General features: G+C 44.0%; 2 protein-coding genes across 5 annotated transcripts in view; one reads left to right on the top strand and one right to left on the bottom strand.

Annotated features, from left to right (window-relative positions):
* PSME4 (proteasome activator subunit 4) overlaps positions 1-4,257 on the bottom strand; it is an 85,460-nt gene extending 81,203 nt beyond the window's left edge. For both annotated transcript variants that reach the window (XM_084900798.1, XM_084900799.1), the window contains exon 1: positions 3,760-4,257. In XM_084900798.1, coding sequence (XP_084756924.1) covers positions 3,760-4,004 — 245 coding nt within the window. In that variant the 5' untranslated portion in view covers positions 4,005-4,257. The remainder of the gene's footprint in view (positions 1-3,759) is intronic.
* Positions 3,245-15,466, top strand: part of ACYP2 (acylphosphatase 2) — a 145,601-nt gene continuing 133,379 nt past the window's right edge. The window contains exons 1-3 of one of the 3 annotated variants that reach the window (XM_084900833.1): positions 3,245-3,534; positions 11,296-11,375; positions 13,213-13,279. The gene's annotated coding sequence lies outside the window, so the exon portion shown is untranslated. Of the gene's footprint in view, positions 3,535-4,404; positions 4,613-11,295; positions 11,376-13,212; positions 13,280-15,466 lie in introns of those variants that run through there. The other 2 variants (XM_084900834.1, XM_084900832.1) reach the window with 2 other exon arrangements.

The following is a 15,466-nucleotide window of genomic DNA, read 5'->3' on the forward strand; positions in this document are numbered from 1 at the left end:
AATCCAATTCCTGTCCAGGAGGAAGACTACAGACTGTTCTTAATAATAAAACAAGGGAACTACAGTTTCATTAACAAATGAAATGATTCCTCAGTATAATACAGTAATTTCATTGTAAAACAGCGAAGAACATAACATTTTATTATAACAAACAAGACATCTAAATTTGCTTCATAATACACCAAGCCCACTTCACTAAAATAAAACTTCTGTGAAAGAAAGAGCCAATCATGAATGGAGTAAGCTTGTAGGAAATAGTAGCCCATTCACTAATTGTTCCTCCTTTTGCCCTTCCTTCAGGCCAAATGAAAGTAACAGAGAGCTAGCTGGAAAGGCCCTTAGAGACTAGTCCAGTGATTTTTACTTTTCTTTCTTTTCAAACAGTATGTTTTGGTGCTCTAAGTAGACACCAGGGGTTCAATGAAAAGAAGGGTTACAAAGAAAAGAAAAAAAAATCAGTGTGGTTTTTTTGGCCTAAGGAATCCAAATCTGTGCTTAAGATTTTGCTTAAGACAACTGCTAGATATTAAGTTTGAAACATCACTAGTAGTCTAAACTCCCATTTTCTAAAAGAGGACTCTAAAGCTAAACAAGGTGAGTCAAGACTGAGATGATAATGTTGGTGGCAAAGCCGGTACAGATAACCTGAGGTCTTAGGACTAGACCTCAGAGTCTCTCATGAAAGATCCAGAAGGGCAAGGGGAAGAAGGCAAGTTTCAAGCTTATCTTTCTTCAATTCCATTCTCTACACTGGCCACACCAGGAATCACCAACACCTTCCACTCAGCGTCCGAGCTATCTTTCCTATCGTTCTCCAAAGACCACCAAACTAGTGTGTGCCTCTCCGTTTCCTCACTTCTTAGAAAATGGCCCTGTGACAGGTTATGCCATGTGATCTCTCTTCAACAGGTCCTGATACTTTAAACTGTATACAAGGAGTTGTGTCATATTACAGGACCAATTTTTTAAATACACAGAAGCTAGCTTTTTGAGATGCTAAACAGACCCAAAAGTCTTGAAATGGACGGAAACAGAATTACGATAACCACTAAAATGAGGTAAAAAAGGAGAGCCTGAGTGCCTCTCAAACCAGAACTCCGCCCCACCCAGGCCTGTGATGGCTAGATTAGGGGTGTACACTCTGGTCAGGGACCACTCCCAGTGCCTCTGAACAGCACTGACATGCAGGTCTTCTTCAGGAAGGTACTTGATACAAACTGCTCACTGCCCTTGGAGTAAGATACACACTAGCTTATTTGAAGCTACAGGATAAGCCTTTAACAAGATTTTTAAACCAATCTTTTCAATCAATCCACAAAGATTGAGCAGGCCCCAAGAAAGTAGAACGTAGAAGTTCCCTTCAGATAAAAAAAATATCATAAAGTTACAGAGCACTGTTTCTCAGGAATTATTTAATTCTTCCAAGAATACTGAAACACATGATCAAAATAACTTTGCATAGTCACAGAGCTAGTGGGAGAAATTAATTTTATTTTCATTTCTACTTTCCACTCTTCTACAAAGTATTAAATATGATCACTACTCAGCTGTGTCACATGTTCTGGCATCATTTCGATGTAAACTTGTGCAACACATACAAGGCTTAATAAACAAGCACAGATATAAACAGGTCACCTTTAACATGACTTAAGAGGGGGGAAAAATTCACCCAGGATCACATGTCCCACCAAGTTCAAAATGTCTCATAGTGAAATCCCAAGAATCAGTTTTCAGCATTTAACCACTGTCCCAAAGTAAAATTCTGATAGCATTTCTTGCTGGTAATTTAGATATAAAGGGTTTCAGGTTCATAGGTTATTAAGCCATATAATTGCAATCTTGCCCTAAACACCAAGGACTGTGTCCGATGTATTTCTAGCCTTTCCTAGGCAAAAGCTACTTATACCTAAATAAGCCAAAAATAATAAAACCTTAGGTGATAATTTGCCAAGTTTAGTAACAGTAAATGTCAGAAAACAATGCTTCACTATGCGTGTGTAGGTTCTAGATTCAGAAATCCAAATTAGACATGCATTCACACAGTGGTATATTTATATACTGCGCATTTAAAAGGAGTTGTTTGTGTACCCCAAATGGTTCTTCTCTGGCAAATCTAACCCGAGTGATTAAAGTAAGGAATTACTGGAACTGACAGAGTAACGATTTTTACTGTGCCTGAGTCACAAACAGCTAGGAGGCGCACTTGAAAAATCACATTAATCCTAATAATTTATAAAGCATTCTTCTATTTTGACTAAAAGTGGTTCTTCTCCAAGTTGGGTCCCCGCCCCCATCCCCCCATCCCCCCCCCCCCCCCCATGGATCTGAACACCATAAACTTGACTCTCCAAGCAAAATGAGAGCTGTTAACCTTGACATTTTATGGTCACTCTTTGAAAAGAGCAACTTAAGTGTTTTATTCTTTGCTTTTTAATTAAAAAGGTAATTACTCCCACCACCACCACCACCACTTGAAGTGGATGGGAGAAATTTGTCAGAGACTCCCCTAACCACAGTCAGAATCCTGGGAGGAAATGTAAAAAACTACTTCATTACAAAAACCCTGAGTCATTACCCAGTTCACTCGGCAGATTTGGATAAACAGCGGATAAGTGGCATGTCTTATGTGCTCCACCATTCACACCCCCCAATGCACGAACACGCAATGGTTACCAGATTTCGTGTCCAGTTAACTAAACAAGACGCAGCCAAATCCCTTTAAAAAAAAAACTTTTTCTGCCACAGTGAAGACGCCCACCTAGCAAATACAAGTCTCTAACCTGCCGCCAGCCACTGTCTTTTACCCGTGTTCCCCTAATTTGCTTGCACTCTTAGGTCGCAGCCAGGTGATGCCAAAAAAGAAACAAATAAAAAAGTAACAAAAGAATAGAACTCCTGAAACTGATTTCGGCAATCAAATCTTCTCAGCGACTCAGCATTCACACACGCCCGGTCGCAGTACCTTCCAGGACAGCCTGACAGCTCTCTCCTCCATCTACCTTGCTCATCAGCATCGCCCATTCCCAAGCAGGAGCAAGAGAAAACTCCCCCCCAAGTCCTGAGCCTCGCCATTCTCGACACCAACGTCCAGGAGACAGCCCACAAGTGTGCCAAGAGGGCTGGTGTTAAACCAGTCTTTTCCACCAAACCCACAGAGATCGAGCAGCCTCGCCCCCCTCAAAAAAAAAAAAAAAAAAAAAAAAAAAGTAGAACTAGAAGTTCCCTTCGGTCTCCTTCCCATTCAGAAAGTGACCAGACGCGAAAGCAGAGCTAGGAAGCGGCGGAGATCACGGGGGGGGGGGGGGGGGGGGGGTGGTGGTGGAAGAAACAACCGGAGGAACGAGAAGTCCAAGAGCTGCTCCCCCCAAGGACGAGTCCTCCTTGCACCCCTTCCCATACAGGAGGAGGGAGCACCAGTCCGAGGAGCAAACATCCTTGGGGGAACCGCTGCTCCCTTTCCCCGGGGACCCCCGCAGGGAGGGGGAAAGCAGGCAGGGAAGGACGAGACGAGGAGGGCTGGTGAGAAGGAAGCTGGTGAGTCGTCCCGCAGGAAAGTGGCCGGGAGGAGGGCCGAGTGGCTGTCCCGGGCTGCGGTGGCGATGGCAGGAGGGACCCCCCCCCCCCCCCAAAGCTCCAGAGCTCCCCGCAGAGCGGGTCCAGCCAGCAGCCGCCGGGAGCGGACAAAGAGCCGCCGCCGCCAGCGGACGCCCTGCCCGGGCCCCGGCCCCTCGCCCACCCCGCAGGCCCGGCCGCACTTACGTGGAGAGTTTCCGGGTCCAGAAGAGGCCCCCGGGCCACAGCTCCTGCAGCTGCACGGCCCGGCCCAGGTTGCTTTTGATCTGGGCCAGCTGCAGGTCGGACTCGGCGTCCAGGCGCTCGGCATAGGGCAGCAGCTTGTTGTAGACGATCTCCTTCTGCGGGACGAAGCACCGCGGCGGGCCCGGGCCCGGGCGCCCGCCCGGCTCCGGGGGGTCCCCGCCGCCCGCCCGCTCCGCCGGCTCCATGAGCCGGGGGGGACACCCGCCGCCCGCCCCCTCGGCCCGCCCGCGCCCTCCCGGGCCCCCACCCCTCTCTCCGGGCTCCGCCTCCTCCGCGGCGGCGGCGTCGTCGTCGCCCTGCGGCCGCCGGCGGCCCGTCGCCCCTCGGCCCCGACCGCTGGGCCCCCTCGCCCGGCCGGCGCGCCTGCTGGCCCCGCGCGCGCGCTCCCGGTTCGTTGGCGGCGCGGCAGCGGCCGCTCTGCTCGGCCCGCACCGGCTCGGCTGGTGACGCTGCAGCCGCCGGACGGAGCTTCCGGACGCGCCGCAAGTCACTTCCGGGGCGGGGCGACGGCCGAGGGGGCGGAGGGGCCGGCGGCGGCTCCTGGGCGGGAGCCGGGGCGGGGGGCCGCGCCTTCCTCCGGTGGGCCCGGCTCGGAGCCCCCACCCTGCCTCGGGCTTCACTCGCCGAGCGCCCGGCCGCCCCACCGGAAGCGCGAGGCCGAGTTCCAAGCCATTGTTGTCCCTTCGGGCCGGGGCTGCGCGCTCCCTCCCGCCGCCGCCGCCTCCCCGGAGCCGCAGGGGCCAGGCAGCGGGCTGTCTTCCGCGCCGCGTTCCCCCCACGTGATTACTTATAGGTGTGTTTTTTTGGGTGGTTTTTTTTTTTTTTTTTTTTTTTGGTTTATTCTGACCCCTTGAAGCCCTCATCTTCAGCCACCCTCATGCCAAAGAAGGGACTAGTTAGTCATTCAACAAATCGTCCTTGGACTACGGGGTGTGCCAAATGCTTCTATTTGACCTTTAAGATGGAACTAAAGAGCTCCAGGTGTCTGCCCTGCAGGGATCTAGTCAGTCAGGCAGAGCTATAGCCCAGGGAATAAGCAATTACAACACAATACTGGTAATTGCTAGATAAGTACGGGATGCCTCGGGGAACACCCGAAGAGGTGTTCAAACTGGGGTGGAGTGGGGTGAGGTTTGGGGGTGTCAGGTCTGTTAGTAGAGCGGATGCATATATTGGATGGAAGGGTTAATGCAGAGATGGTTAGGAAAAGAAGGGAGAACTCTATGTTTGATCCAAGGGGACAGCTCTGTGGCCTCAAGTTTGCACTCACTCTAGGAATTCAGAATGTTGCAGAATGTCAAGGGAAGGGAGTGGAGAATTGAGGCCGCGGAGGAACTGTTAGGGATTTTTTTTTAGAGCATTATCCTACAGGCAACAAAGTCTGGAAGATTTTGGTCGTAGGGATGGTATGATGTTATTTACATTTTTGAAGAATCACTCTGAATGAGAAGGATGTAGAACAGACCAGGTTGGGTACTGGAGGACATCTTCAGATGTGACACCATGGCCTGGATGTCAATTGAGATGATTTGAGAGCCATTTCAGCAGGTAGAAACGCTTGGGCTTGATAGCGGTTTGAACATTAAGGGTTAGGTAGAGGGAAGAGACAGGAGTTCTGGCTTGGGAAGCCAGTCAAAGAGGGAAACCTTTTCCTGAGAGAGAGGACCCGGCAGAAACAGCTTTGGAGGCAGCATGCCTAAGGGATGGTTAAGTATTTTGACATAATGGATGAGGAGGGTGATCTAAACTGGGATTAGCATATACACGAATTGGAAGCGATGAGATGCAGAGTATTGTTAAAGGTTAAACAGGCATATTAAAATTTTGAAGAGTTTATTTGAGCAACAATCTTTTTTAAATTTGTATTAATTGATTTGAGAGGAAGGGGAGAGAGGTAGAAAAACATGGAGTTGTTGTGTTGCTCCATTTCTTGATGCATTCATTAGTTGACTAGCATGTTCCCTCGCCAGAGATTGAATCCACATCCGTAGTGTGTTGGGACAATTCTCTCACCAATTTAGCTACCCGACCAGGGTCTATCTGAGCAGCAATTGATTCCAGTTGGGCAGTGCCAAACCTGGAGTGACATAAGCCAGCTAGGGCAAAGACAGTAGAGGTGTTGAAGCCAATAAAGGAAACTATTTGATTGGCTACAGCTTTAAGCCTAGTGGGCTGTTTGTGATTGTCCTTGGTATTTAGATTTCATAACCTTGAGCCACACCTAGGTTTTGGTTTGCTTAAGTAGGCTGCCAAAGCATTAGTGCCACCTCTGTCTAATGATCTCCTTGTTTAATTAATGTAAAAGCATGAAAAGAATAGAGTCCTTGACCAAACACTGAGGAACTCCGGGCTTGAGAGAGAAAAAGGAGAGAGACCATGAAGAGTGCCCAAGAAGCAGTGGGAGCAGTAGGAGGAGGTCTAGGAAAGTGGCATTCCTGTGAACAGTGTTTCAGATGGAAGAAGTGATTAACCCCACAAAAGGTCCTGATGGGTCAACTGGAATGAGAACTGAGAAGGGTTCCTTGGAATTACTGGTAAAACAGCTAAGAAGAGTTTCAGTGGCCCAGCCAGCATAGCTAGAGATTGAGCATTGATCAAGAAGTCACGGTTCAATTCCTGGTCAGAGCACATGCCCGTGTTGTGGGCTGGGTCCTCAGGTTGTGGGCTTGATCCCCAGTTGCGTGAAGGAGGCAGCTGATCAATGATTCTCTCTCATCATTGATGTTTTGATCTCTTCCTCTCTCTTTATCTCTGAAATCAATATATATATATATATATATATATATATATATATATATATATATATATATATTAAAAGAATAATTTCAGTGGAGTGTAGGAATGGAAACCAGATTACAATGACAATGGAAAAATGGAAGAACTGGTAAACAAATAGAGACAGCAAATGTGGATTGTGTTTTTAAAAAACTTGGGGGGTGGGGGGGGACTTGACTGGTGTTGCTCAATGGTGAGCATTGACCCAGGAACCAAGAAGTCACTGGTTTGATTCCAGGTCAGGGAACACACCCAGGTTTTGGGCTAGATCCTCAGTAGGGAACATGCAGGCGGCAGTGGATCAATGATGTTTCTCTCTCATAGATGTTTCTATCTCTCTATCCTCCCTTCCTCTCTAAAAATCAATAGAATATTTTTTTAAAAAAACTTAAAGAAGAACAAGAAAGAGATAAGGAGTTAGTTAAAATAAAAAAAGGAAATTTTGAAGGTGGGCTATATTTAAATGTTTAAATATTGACTAGAAGTAGCCAGTGGAGAGAGAGGTTGAAGATAGGTGAGTGAAGATGACAGAATGGAAGAGAATGTGGAGTCTGGCCCTTCATAGTTATCCAGTTTACTTCCAGAGCCGGAGGAGAAAAGCAAGGAAGGGAGGTGCAAATTCAGAAAGGTTTACAGATTTGGTAGCTGTAAGTTGTAAAAGTTCTTTCCAATGGTTCCTCTTTTTGGTATATATGTGTGTGTGTGTGTGGGGGGGGGGTGTTGTTGTTGTTTTGTATTTTGTTTTCTGTGAAGCAAGAGAAGGAGAATGGGTAGGAGATTGAGGGAGGTTTAGAGTAGTCTCAAAATTCAAAAAACGAATTAGAATGGTTTGACACTGAAGGTTGGAAGTATAATACACCATCATCTGTCTGCACAATATAGTGGTTTTCTCCAATAATGTTTAACAACCCAGGTTGAGTACCTACAGGCTGGTTTGATAGAATGACAGAGGAGTAAGGGAATGTTATGTATGCTGGTGGTGGTGAAGGCAGTGGTGTTAGTTACCATTTGCTGAGCACTTCTCTCACCAGTGCTTTACTTACATGATCTCATTGGATTATCTTCTCTAATTAGGGATAATTGAGTTGAGAATATTTTAAAAGTATTTTTTAAATATATTTTATTGATTTTTTTACAGAGAGGAAGAGAGAGTTAGAAACATCGATGAGAGAGAATCATCGATCAGCTGCCTCTTGCACACCCCCTACTGGGGATGTGCCCGCACCCAAGGTACATGCCATTGACCGGAATCGAACCTGGGATCTTTCAGTCTGCAGGCTGACGCTCTATCCATTGAGCCAAACCGGTTTCAGCTGAGTTGAGAATATTTGATAGTGGTTAACATCCTTCTACCCCTTTGAGTTATTCAGGCTGGTTTAATAATCAAATTGGTATGAGAACGATTAACAGGAGAGAATGACCACATATTTAGGTATGTACTTATGGAATTCCTTAAGAATGTGGGACCCAAAGACAAATTGGGCAGTTGAGGTTTATATGCCATTCTGGAGTAGGGGAGGAGGCCTTCAGGAGGTGGTTAGGGTTGTGGTTTGAGGCTTCAAAGGAGAAGGCAATTCACATGGAGATGGAAAAGCAAATGTTTGGTAAATACCTGTTTGTTGGGCCATCTTTAACAATGGGACCCAGAGAGGACTTTGATTAAAGACTTGGCTAGGTTCTTATCTGTCTATCACACTTAATTCAGATTAAACTATAGTTATCTATAATAATATCTCTCTTCCTGGAGCAGGTCCTCTACTACATTTTTTTAGGTAGTTAGTTAGCAGGGGAAGGTCAAAGATTCTTCTGGAGTCTTTTGTTTCTTAAAAAAATGATCAGCTTAAAAAATCAATACACTAAAAAAGGTGTATTGGGTGGCAGACTGTTTCTCACCAAGTCAAAGTGAAGAAAGAAAAGGACAGGTAGGCAGAGAGTGTAGAAGTCAAGGGACTCAGATCCTGATTTGGTACAAGGATTAGCCTGAGCATGGGATCTGGAGGAACAGGAATGTTTGGATTTATTATTTCAAAGAAGCAGTTCCAGGTGAAGCCAAGTTTCTGGGGAGTGGATGCCTGTACTGGCAAAGAATAAAGAATTCTTGGAGCCCAGCTGGTGTGGCTTAATGGTTAAGCCTTGACCTATGAACTGGGAGGTCTTAGTTCTATTCCAGATCAGAGCACATGCCCAGGTTGCTGGCTTGATCCCCAGTGTGGGGCAAGCAGGAGATAGCCAATCAATGATTCCCTCTAATCATTTATGTTTCTATCTCTCCCTCTCCTTCTCTGAAATAAAAAATATATATATTTTAAAAAAGAATTATTGTATCCCTAGCTGGTCTTGCTCAGTGGATAGAGCATTGGCCTGTGGACTGAAAGGTCCCAGGTTCGATTCTGGTCAAGGGCACATGCCTGGGGTTGTGGGCTCGATCCCCAGTAGGAGGCATGCAGGAGGCAGCTGATCAATGAATGATTCTCTCTCATTGATGTTTCCATCTCTCCCTCTTCCTTCCTCTCTGAAATCAATAAAAAAATATTTTTAAAAAAATTATTGGAGCAAAAGAGATGAAGTCTCTTTCTGTTATACTTGTGAAGGTTAATAGAAAATACTATTGAAACCCCTTGAGGTGAGAAGGTAGGGAGACCTTAAGTTTCTCTGGGTGACTTAGTCTTCTCATCCCTAAAGACAGTAATCCAAAATCTGAAGTCAGTTTTCTTATCAGACCAATTTCCAAACATTTTGTATCTCTTGGAGCTCAGAATACTCTGCCAGCGCTAACAGCCCATTACTCTCTCAGTCAGACCCTGAGGGAGACATTGGCTTCTTATCAGACCCTTGAAGAAGCTGACTGTAATCAGCATTCTTAGAAGATCCAAAAAATACAATAGCCCTTCATGGAAAATATTGGTGGAGGAATTGGCAGGGATACTTATCAATCAAATATTTGTCTTTGATGTACTTATTGGCCCACTATTTGATAATTCACTTCTCAGCAGTGAACAAAATGATAGGTTGCTAGTTTCATGCATCTCCTGCCTTACTTTTTTTCTATATATGATGTAGTTAGACCTGGGGATATATTGGCAAGTGAATGAATCTCTGTTGCCAGAGCATGATCTTTAAAAATGAGTCATTCTAGTATAATAAAATATCCAGACTCTTGCTGTTGCAGTTATTAAAAGACACCCGAATATTGGATCTGAGAAATGAGGACTTCTTCTAGTCCCTGTATGATTTTTAAGTTTTGAATATGTCATCCAAAAATCCTTTCTATCCAGTCATATTATCCATTTCAGTTCATTTGAACTAAAGTTCAAATATGGAGTTCAGTTTTTAACAAGGAAGGTATCATAGCTAAAAGAATGGATTTTTCCATTATTATCTTACAGTTTTTATTAGGCATTTTGCCATTTCACTACAATGTAACTTGATGTGGGCTTCTTATTAATCTTGCAAGGGATTTGTGTTTCTTATAGGATTCAAATAATTTATTAGTCGTCAAAATGTTCATCTATTATGTTTTCACAACTTTTTTGTTTACTCCTTATAGAATTCCTATTAGACATCTGTACCTTTTCAATCTGATCTTTATATTTTCTGTATTTCTCAAATCTTTGTCTCTCTATCTCATACTCAATAACTTTATCAGATCTGTTTCTGGTTCTGAGAATATTTTTTAAAATATATTTTCATTGATTTCAGAGAGGAAGGGAGAGGGAAGAGAGATAGAAGCATCAATGATAAGAGAGGATCATTGATTGGCTGCCTCCTGCACGCCCCTACTGGATCAAGCCCGCAACCCAGGCATGTGCCCTTGACTGGAATTGAACCTGGGACCCTTCAGTCCGAAGGCTGACACTCTATCCACTGAGCCAAACCAGCTAGAGATGGTTCTGAGAATATTTTGTTCATCTGTATCAGATCTGTTGTTAAATCCTTAACTCTCCACAGTGAAATATATATCCATTAATTCTGTAAATATGTATTGACTGCCTTCTGAGTGCAGTCAATACATATTTACAGAATTAATGGATACAAGGGTGAGATCATAAATGAATGATACAGTACTAGTCCACAAAGAGTTCACTGTCTAGTGGATTGACAAACAAGTAAACAGATAAAATTCTAACTAAATGCCTGTAGGAATCTTCTTACTTAAGATCTCTAGATGAAACTACTGCAGGTCCTCAGTGACCTTTAGTTATAATGTTGATAAGATACCATAGGAACTTAACTCTTGTTATATCAGTTAGCTTATGGTGAAATAGTGAGTTTTTTTTATATTGGTTCACTTAAAGGCACAACCTGTTGATGACATTAACTGAAGACTGACTATAATTCAAACTCCCTTACACAGATGGAAATACTTAATACCTCATCCAATAATTCTGTTAACTTTGGAGGATGGTGGCTTATGTTTCTATAGTCGCTCTCAGCTATAAATTTCAGCTTCTGCTAAACTCGTTCTTTTGAGTCATCATCTTACCATGAGGCTTCTGTTGCCCCTGTTTTAGTAATGCTTTTATCCAAACATGGAACTGTCATTTCCCCCCTTAATTTAACAGTTTTTATATTACAGCTATTCATACAATGCTTTCTATGTGTGTGTAAATAAAATATAGACAGGTTCAGATGAAAAGAGATGTATATGCTAAACATATGCACAATTTAAACTTTAACATAAAATTTTTTTTTTCCTAAAAGATCCATTTCGGTCTAATTCCCAGTATCATGGAGCTCTCTGTCTAGCGGAGCAGGCAGACATCAAACAACTCATTCTCCAGGTATTGAATTATAATTCTATTAAAGCCTTTCATAGGAAGAAGAGGGCTCTGGTTGTGTAGAACAGGGGGACCTAGAAAGACTTTTTTGAGGAAGTAGCATTTGGTGAATGAGGTGTTCAGAAGGAGAAGTGGAAGTTCGACGTGGTGGAAGAACTTGGCTTGTTTGAGGAGCTCTGAAAAGACCTATGTGCACAGGGAGGGAGGGGGAGAGGAGATAAGGCTGAGAAGGTAAACAGTTAAATCATACAGTGCCTTGTGAGTTGGGTTAAGAATTTTAGATTTTTATCCCCAAAGCTAATTCAGTTATATGAATACAGTGCTGTGGGCAGACACCAAATATCTGGGAGAAGCTGAGCAGTGTCATTAGAATCCTGAAGTCAGGTGGATACATATATCCAGGCGGAGGCATCAGTATGTAGAAAGCCCTGGTGTTTTCAGGAGGCCTGCGTAGGCTAGGAAGCAATGACTACTATGTGGTGAGAGCACAGAAAGTGTGGGTAATGGCAAGAGAAGAGACAACAAGGAAAGCTGAGCCCAGATTCCAAATAGTCATGCATGCCTTCCCAAGGTGTTTGTGGTTTATCCTGTAAGCAATGAGGCAGGGGCATCACATGAGGAGCCTTGTCATTTCCAAAGATAATTCTGGACGTCACTGCCATTGTCATCACAAAAATAACCAGCACATTGAAGAGAGAGCCAGTGGTGAACAGTGAGGTGCTTTAGAGGTGAATGACGAAGGTTTAAAATATGCCTTGGTAGTCTGCAGTTAGGAACTAGTGCTAATTCAAACTTGACCCCCAAACAGAGTGAGGAAATTGTAGACTAATCCTTTTTGAACATAAATGGAAAAACCTGACCAAACAAAGAAACAAACAAACAACCACAGTACAAGATCCTAAGTGAAGATTCAAGTTTTTAGAGTTAGTGGAAATAGAAATTTGGAAGTTGTCAGCATGTAGATGATATTATATTTTAACGTGAAGGGACTAAATTAGATCACCTGAAAAGAAGTATAAAGAAGAGGAGACAGTAAAGCCTTGAGGCCTCCAAGTAGGACAGAGCAGGAGAAACCAACAAAGGAGCAAGAGAGAAGGAAAACCAGGGCAGGTTAGTGCTCTCCGTACAGACAGTCTCTCGGAGGCTCGCTGGAATGAGCCTGTAATTGTACTCCCAGTAAGATGGATCACAGTGATGGAGTAACACACAGCTCTGGCCTGGAAGGGAAAACAGAGCTGGAGTCGGGAGGAATCCATGGCAGCTTCCTTACGTCGTCTTCCTCCGAGCATGCTCTTCCCCCAGAAATGAAGATGCCCAGCAACACGTTTGTGATGTTTCTGCTGAGAGCAGCCCATCAGAAATACGGCGCCCAAGATTGTTTACTGGGGTCCGGTCGTATGGGCACCCTCTGCCTGCAAAAGTCCAGGTTCCCCGAAGGAAAGCAGGTGTTTAGCATAAACCACACTGTTTATGTAGCCTAGGCACTGCGGTCGGCAAACTCATTAGTCAACAGAGCCAAATATCGACAATACAATGATGGAAATTTCTTTTGAGAGCCACATTTTTTTAAACTTCTTCTAATGCCATTTCTTAAAAATAGACTCGCCCAGGCCGTGGTATTTTTGTGGAAGAGCCACACTCAAGGGGCCAAAGAGCCATATGTGGCTCATGAGTCGCAGTTTGCTGAGCACGGGTCTAGGCACAGTGAGCCATCATTCTGTTAGGGAACCATGGGAACACTGCTGAAAGCCAAGTTCCCAAATGCTAGTGCAGGGCCAGTGTTGTAAGCTCCTTTGAAGAATAACCATCTCAGGCCTGCTGTCTTAACTATTCTGCGCAGGTGGCAGCACAGAAGCTGAGTGGAGAATGTGTCCAGGTAGAGAGATGCTGCTGAAGAATCAAGTAAGGTAAGGATGTGGCCAATGGATTTTGATTATACAGGTTGGGGCAAAAGTAGATTTACAGTTGCTCATATGGAGAATGATAAAATAATTAATACATAATGACAGGAATAAACTGTGTTTTGCATACTCACAACTGTAAACTGACTTTTGCCTTACCCTGTAGAGATCGTTGTTGACCTCGGCAGGCACAATTTCAGGTACATGGCAGGATAAGGAAACCGGATTGGGGAGGATTCAAGAGTGACTTGGTGCCCTGGCTGGTGTAGCTCAGTTGGTTGGAGCTACATCGCATGCACCTAAATGTTGCTGGTTGGATTCTCTGTCAGGCCACGTGCCTAGGCTGCAGGTTCCATACCCAATGGGGACTCATACAAGAGGCAATGGATTGAAGTTTCTCTTATACGCCTATCTCTCTCTCTCTCTCTCTCTCTCTCTCTCTCTCTCTCTCTCTCTCTCTCTCTCTCTCCCTTCCTCCCTCCCTCCCTCTCTCCCTCCCTCCCTTCCTCCCTCCCTCCCCCCCAATCCCCCCTTTCTAAAATCAGTAAAAACATACCTTCCAGTGAGGATTGAAAAAAAAAAAAGTGACTTGGTGAGGGAGTGTAGAGCATGTAGAGAGAGGATATTTCAAGAAGTCAAGAAGTTTTCTGTGAGAGAAAGCAAAATGTAGCTTGAAGATATTATAACTCAAGAAACCATTTTTAAAAATATGTTTTTATTGATTTTTTTTTTTATTGATTTCAGGAAGGGAAAGGGAGAGAGAGATAGAAACATCAATGATAGAAATATCAATGATGAGAGAGAAACACCAATCGGCTGCCTCCTGCATGCCCCCCACCAGGGCCTGAGCCCACAACCCTGGCATGTGCCCCCGACTGGAATTGAACCCAAGACCCTTCAGTCCACAGGCCAACTCCCTATTCCCTGAGCCAAACCAGCCAGGGCAAGAAAACATTTTTTTTTAAATAGATGAGAAATACTAACACATGTTTGTTTGGGATCAGAATAATTTATCAGCCCAGCTAGTGTGGCACAGTGGTTAAGTGTCAACCTATGAAACAGGAGATCATGGTTTAATTACCTGTTAGGGCACATGGCTCAGTTACAGGCTCAGTCCCCATGGTGGGGCATGCAGAAGGCAACGGATCAATGATTCCCATCATTGATGTTTCTATCTCTCTTTCCCTCTCCTTTCCTCTCCGAAATCAATAAAAATAATATTTAAAAATAAAATAAAAAGAATAACTTATTAGGAAGGGAGAGATAATGATGTGGAGAAAGAGGAATTGGATTCAGAGCAGGAAAAACATTATGGAGAAGAGACGCTCCCTTCATTGAAAGGGAGAGAAGAAGGAAAAAATGTACAGATGCAGATGGAATTATAGATTTGGGAATGGGATGATGAGCAAACTTGTGATGGCTTCTGTTTTATCAGGGAAGTATGAGGCAGTGTCCTCAGTTGAGAGGAGAGGTTTGTGAGAAAGATACAAAAGGTGTGAGGAAAAAGTAGAAAATTGGGAATTTGTAGACTAAGGAGGAAAAGAACTTGTGACAGCAAATGTGTGAAATAGAAAACTGGCAGGGGAGAGGCAGTGCTAGGCAGGGGCTAAGGACTGAGAGGCAACAATTTGAATTTATATTATTGAAATGTTTCAAGGAAACTGTTACATTGGGTAGCAGTTAAAAAATAGGAATGAAATGATTAGGCATTTAACCAAATAGTTACATATTAGCTCAAAGCTACTTTAGTGTAACAGTTTCATTCCCAAATTACTCTACCCCTGAACAACTAAAACTCAGTGACCAATTACTCTCCCCCAGCCTAATGCACACACAAAATATCCTCTAACATCGCACTATAAGCCCCCCACCAAACAAAACAGGAAGAGTGGTTGTGTTTAGCTGATAGTGTTAGTCTGTCATCTAGTGTTTCCGTTAAATCCTGAATATCGAGTTGGTGTATTTTGAGACAGTCCTTTTTATATTCATATATATTTTTTCAACACTGCCACAACAGGAGCATCTTTCCATTTTTGCAGAAGTGTCTCATGAACACAGACATAAAGTATATTTCAAAGAAGCTCCAGGGATCTTTGCCATCTGAAAGACATAGTTCTAGCGTCTATACTGGCTCTCATATTTGCTGAACCCCAGCTGTAGTACTTGAGATGAAAACGTTCTTTTTGAAATAAA

Source organism: Pipistrellus hanaki (assembly GCF_964339955.1).
Source record: "Pipistrellus hanaki genome assembly, chromosome: 12".
NCBI lineage: Eukaryota > Metazoa > Chordata > Mammalia > Chiroptera > Vespertilionidae > Pipistrellus > Pipistrellus hanaki.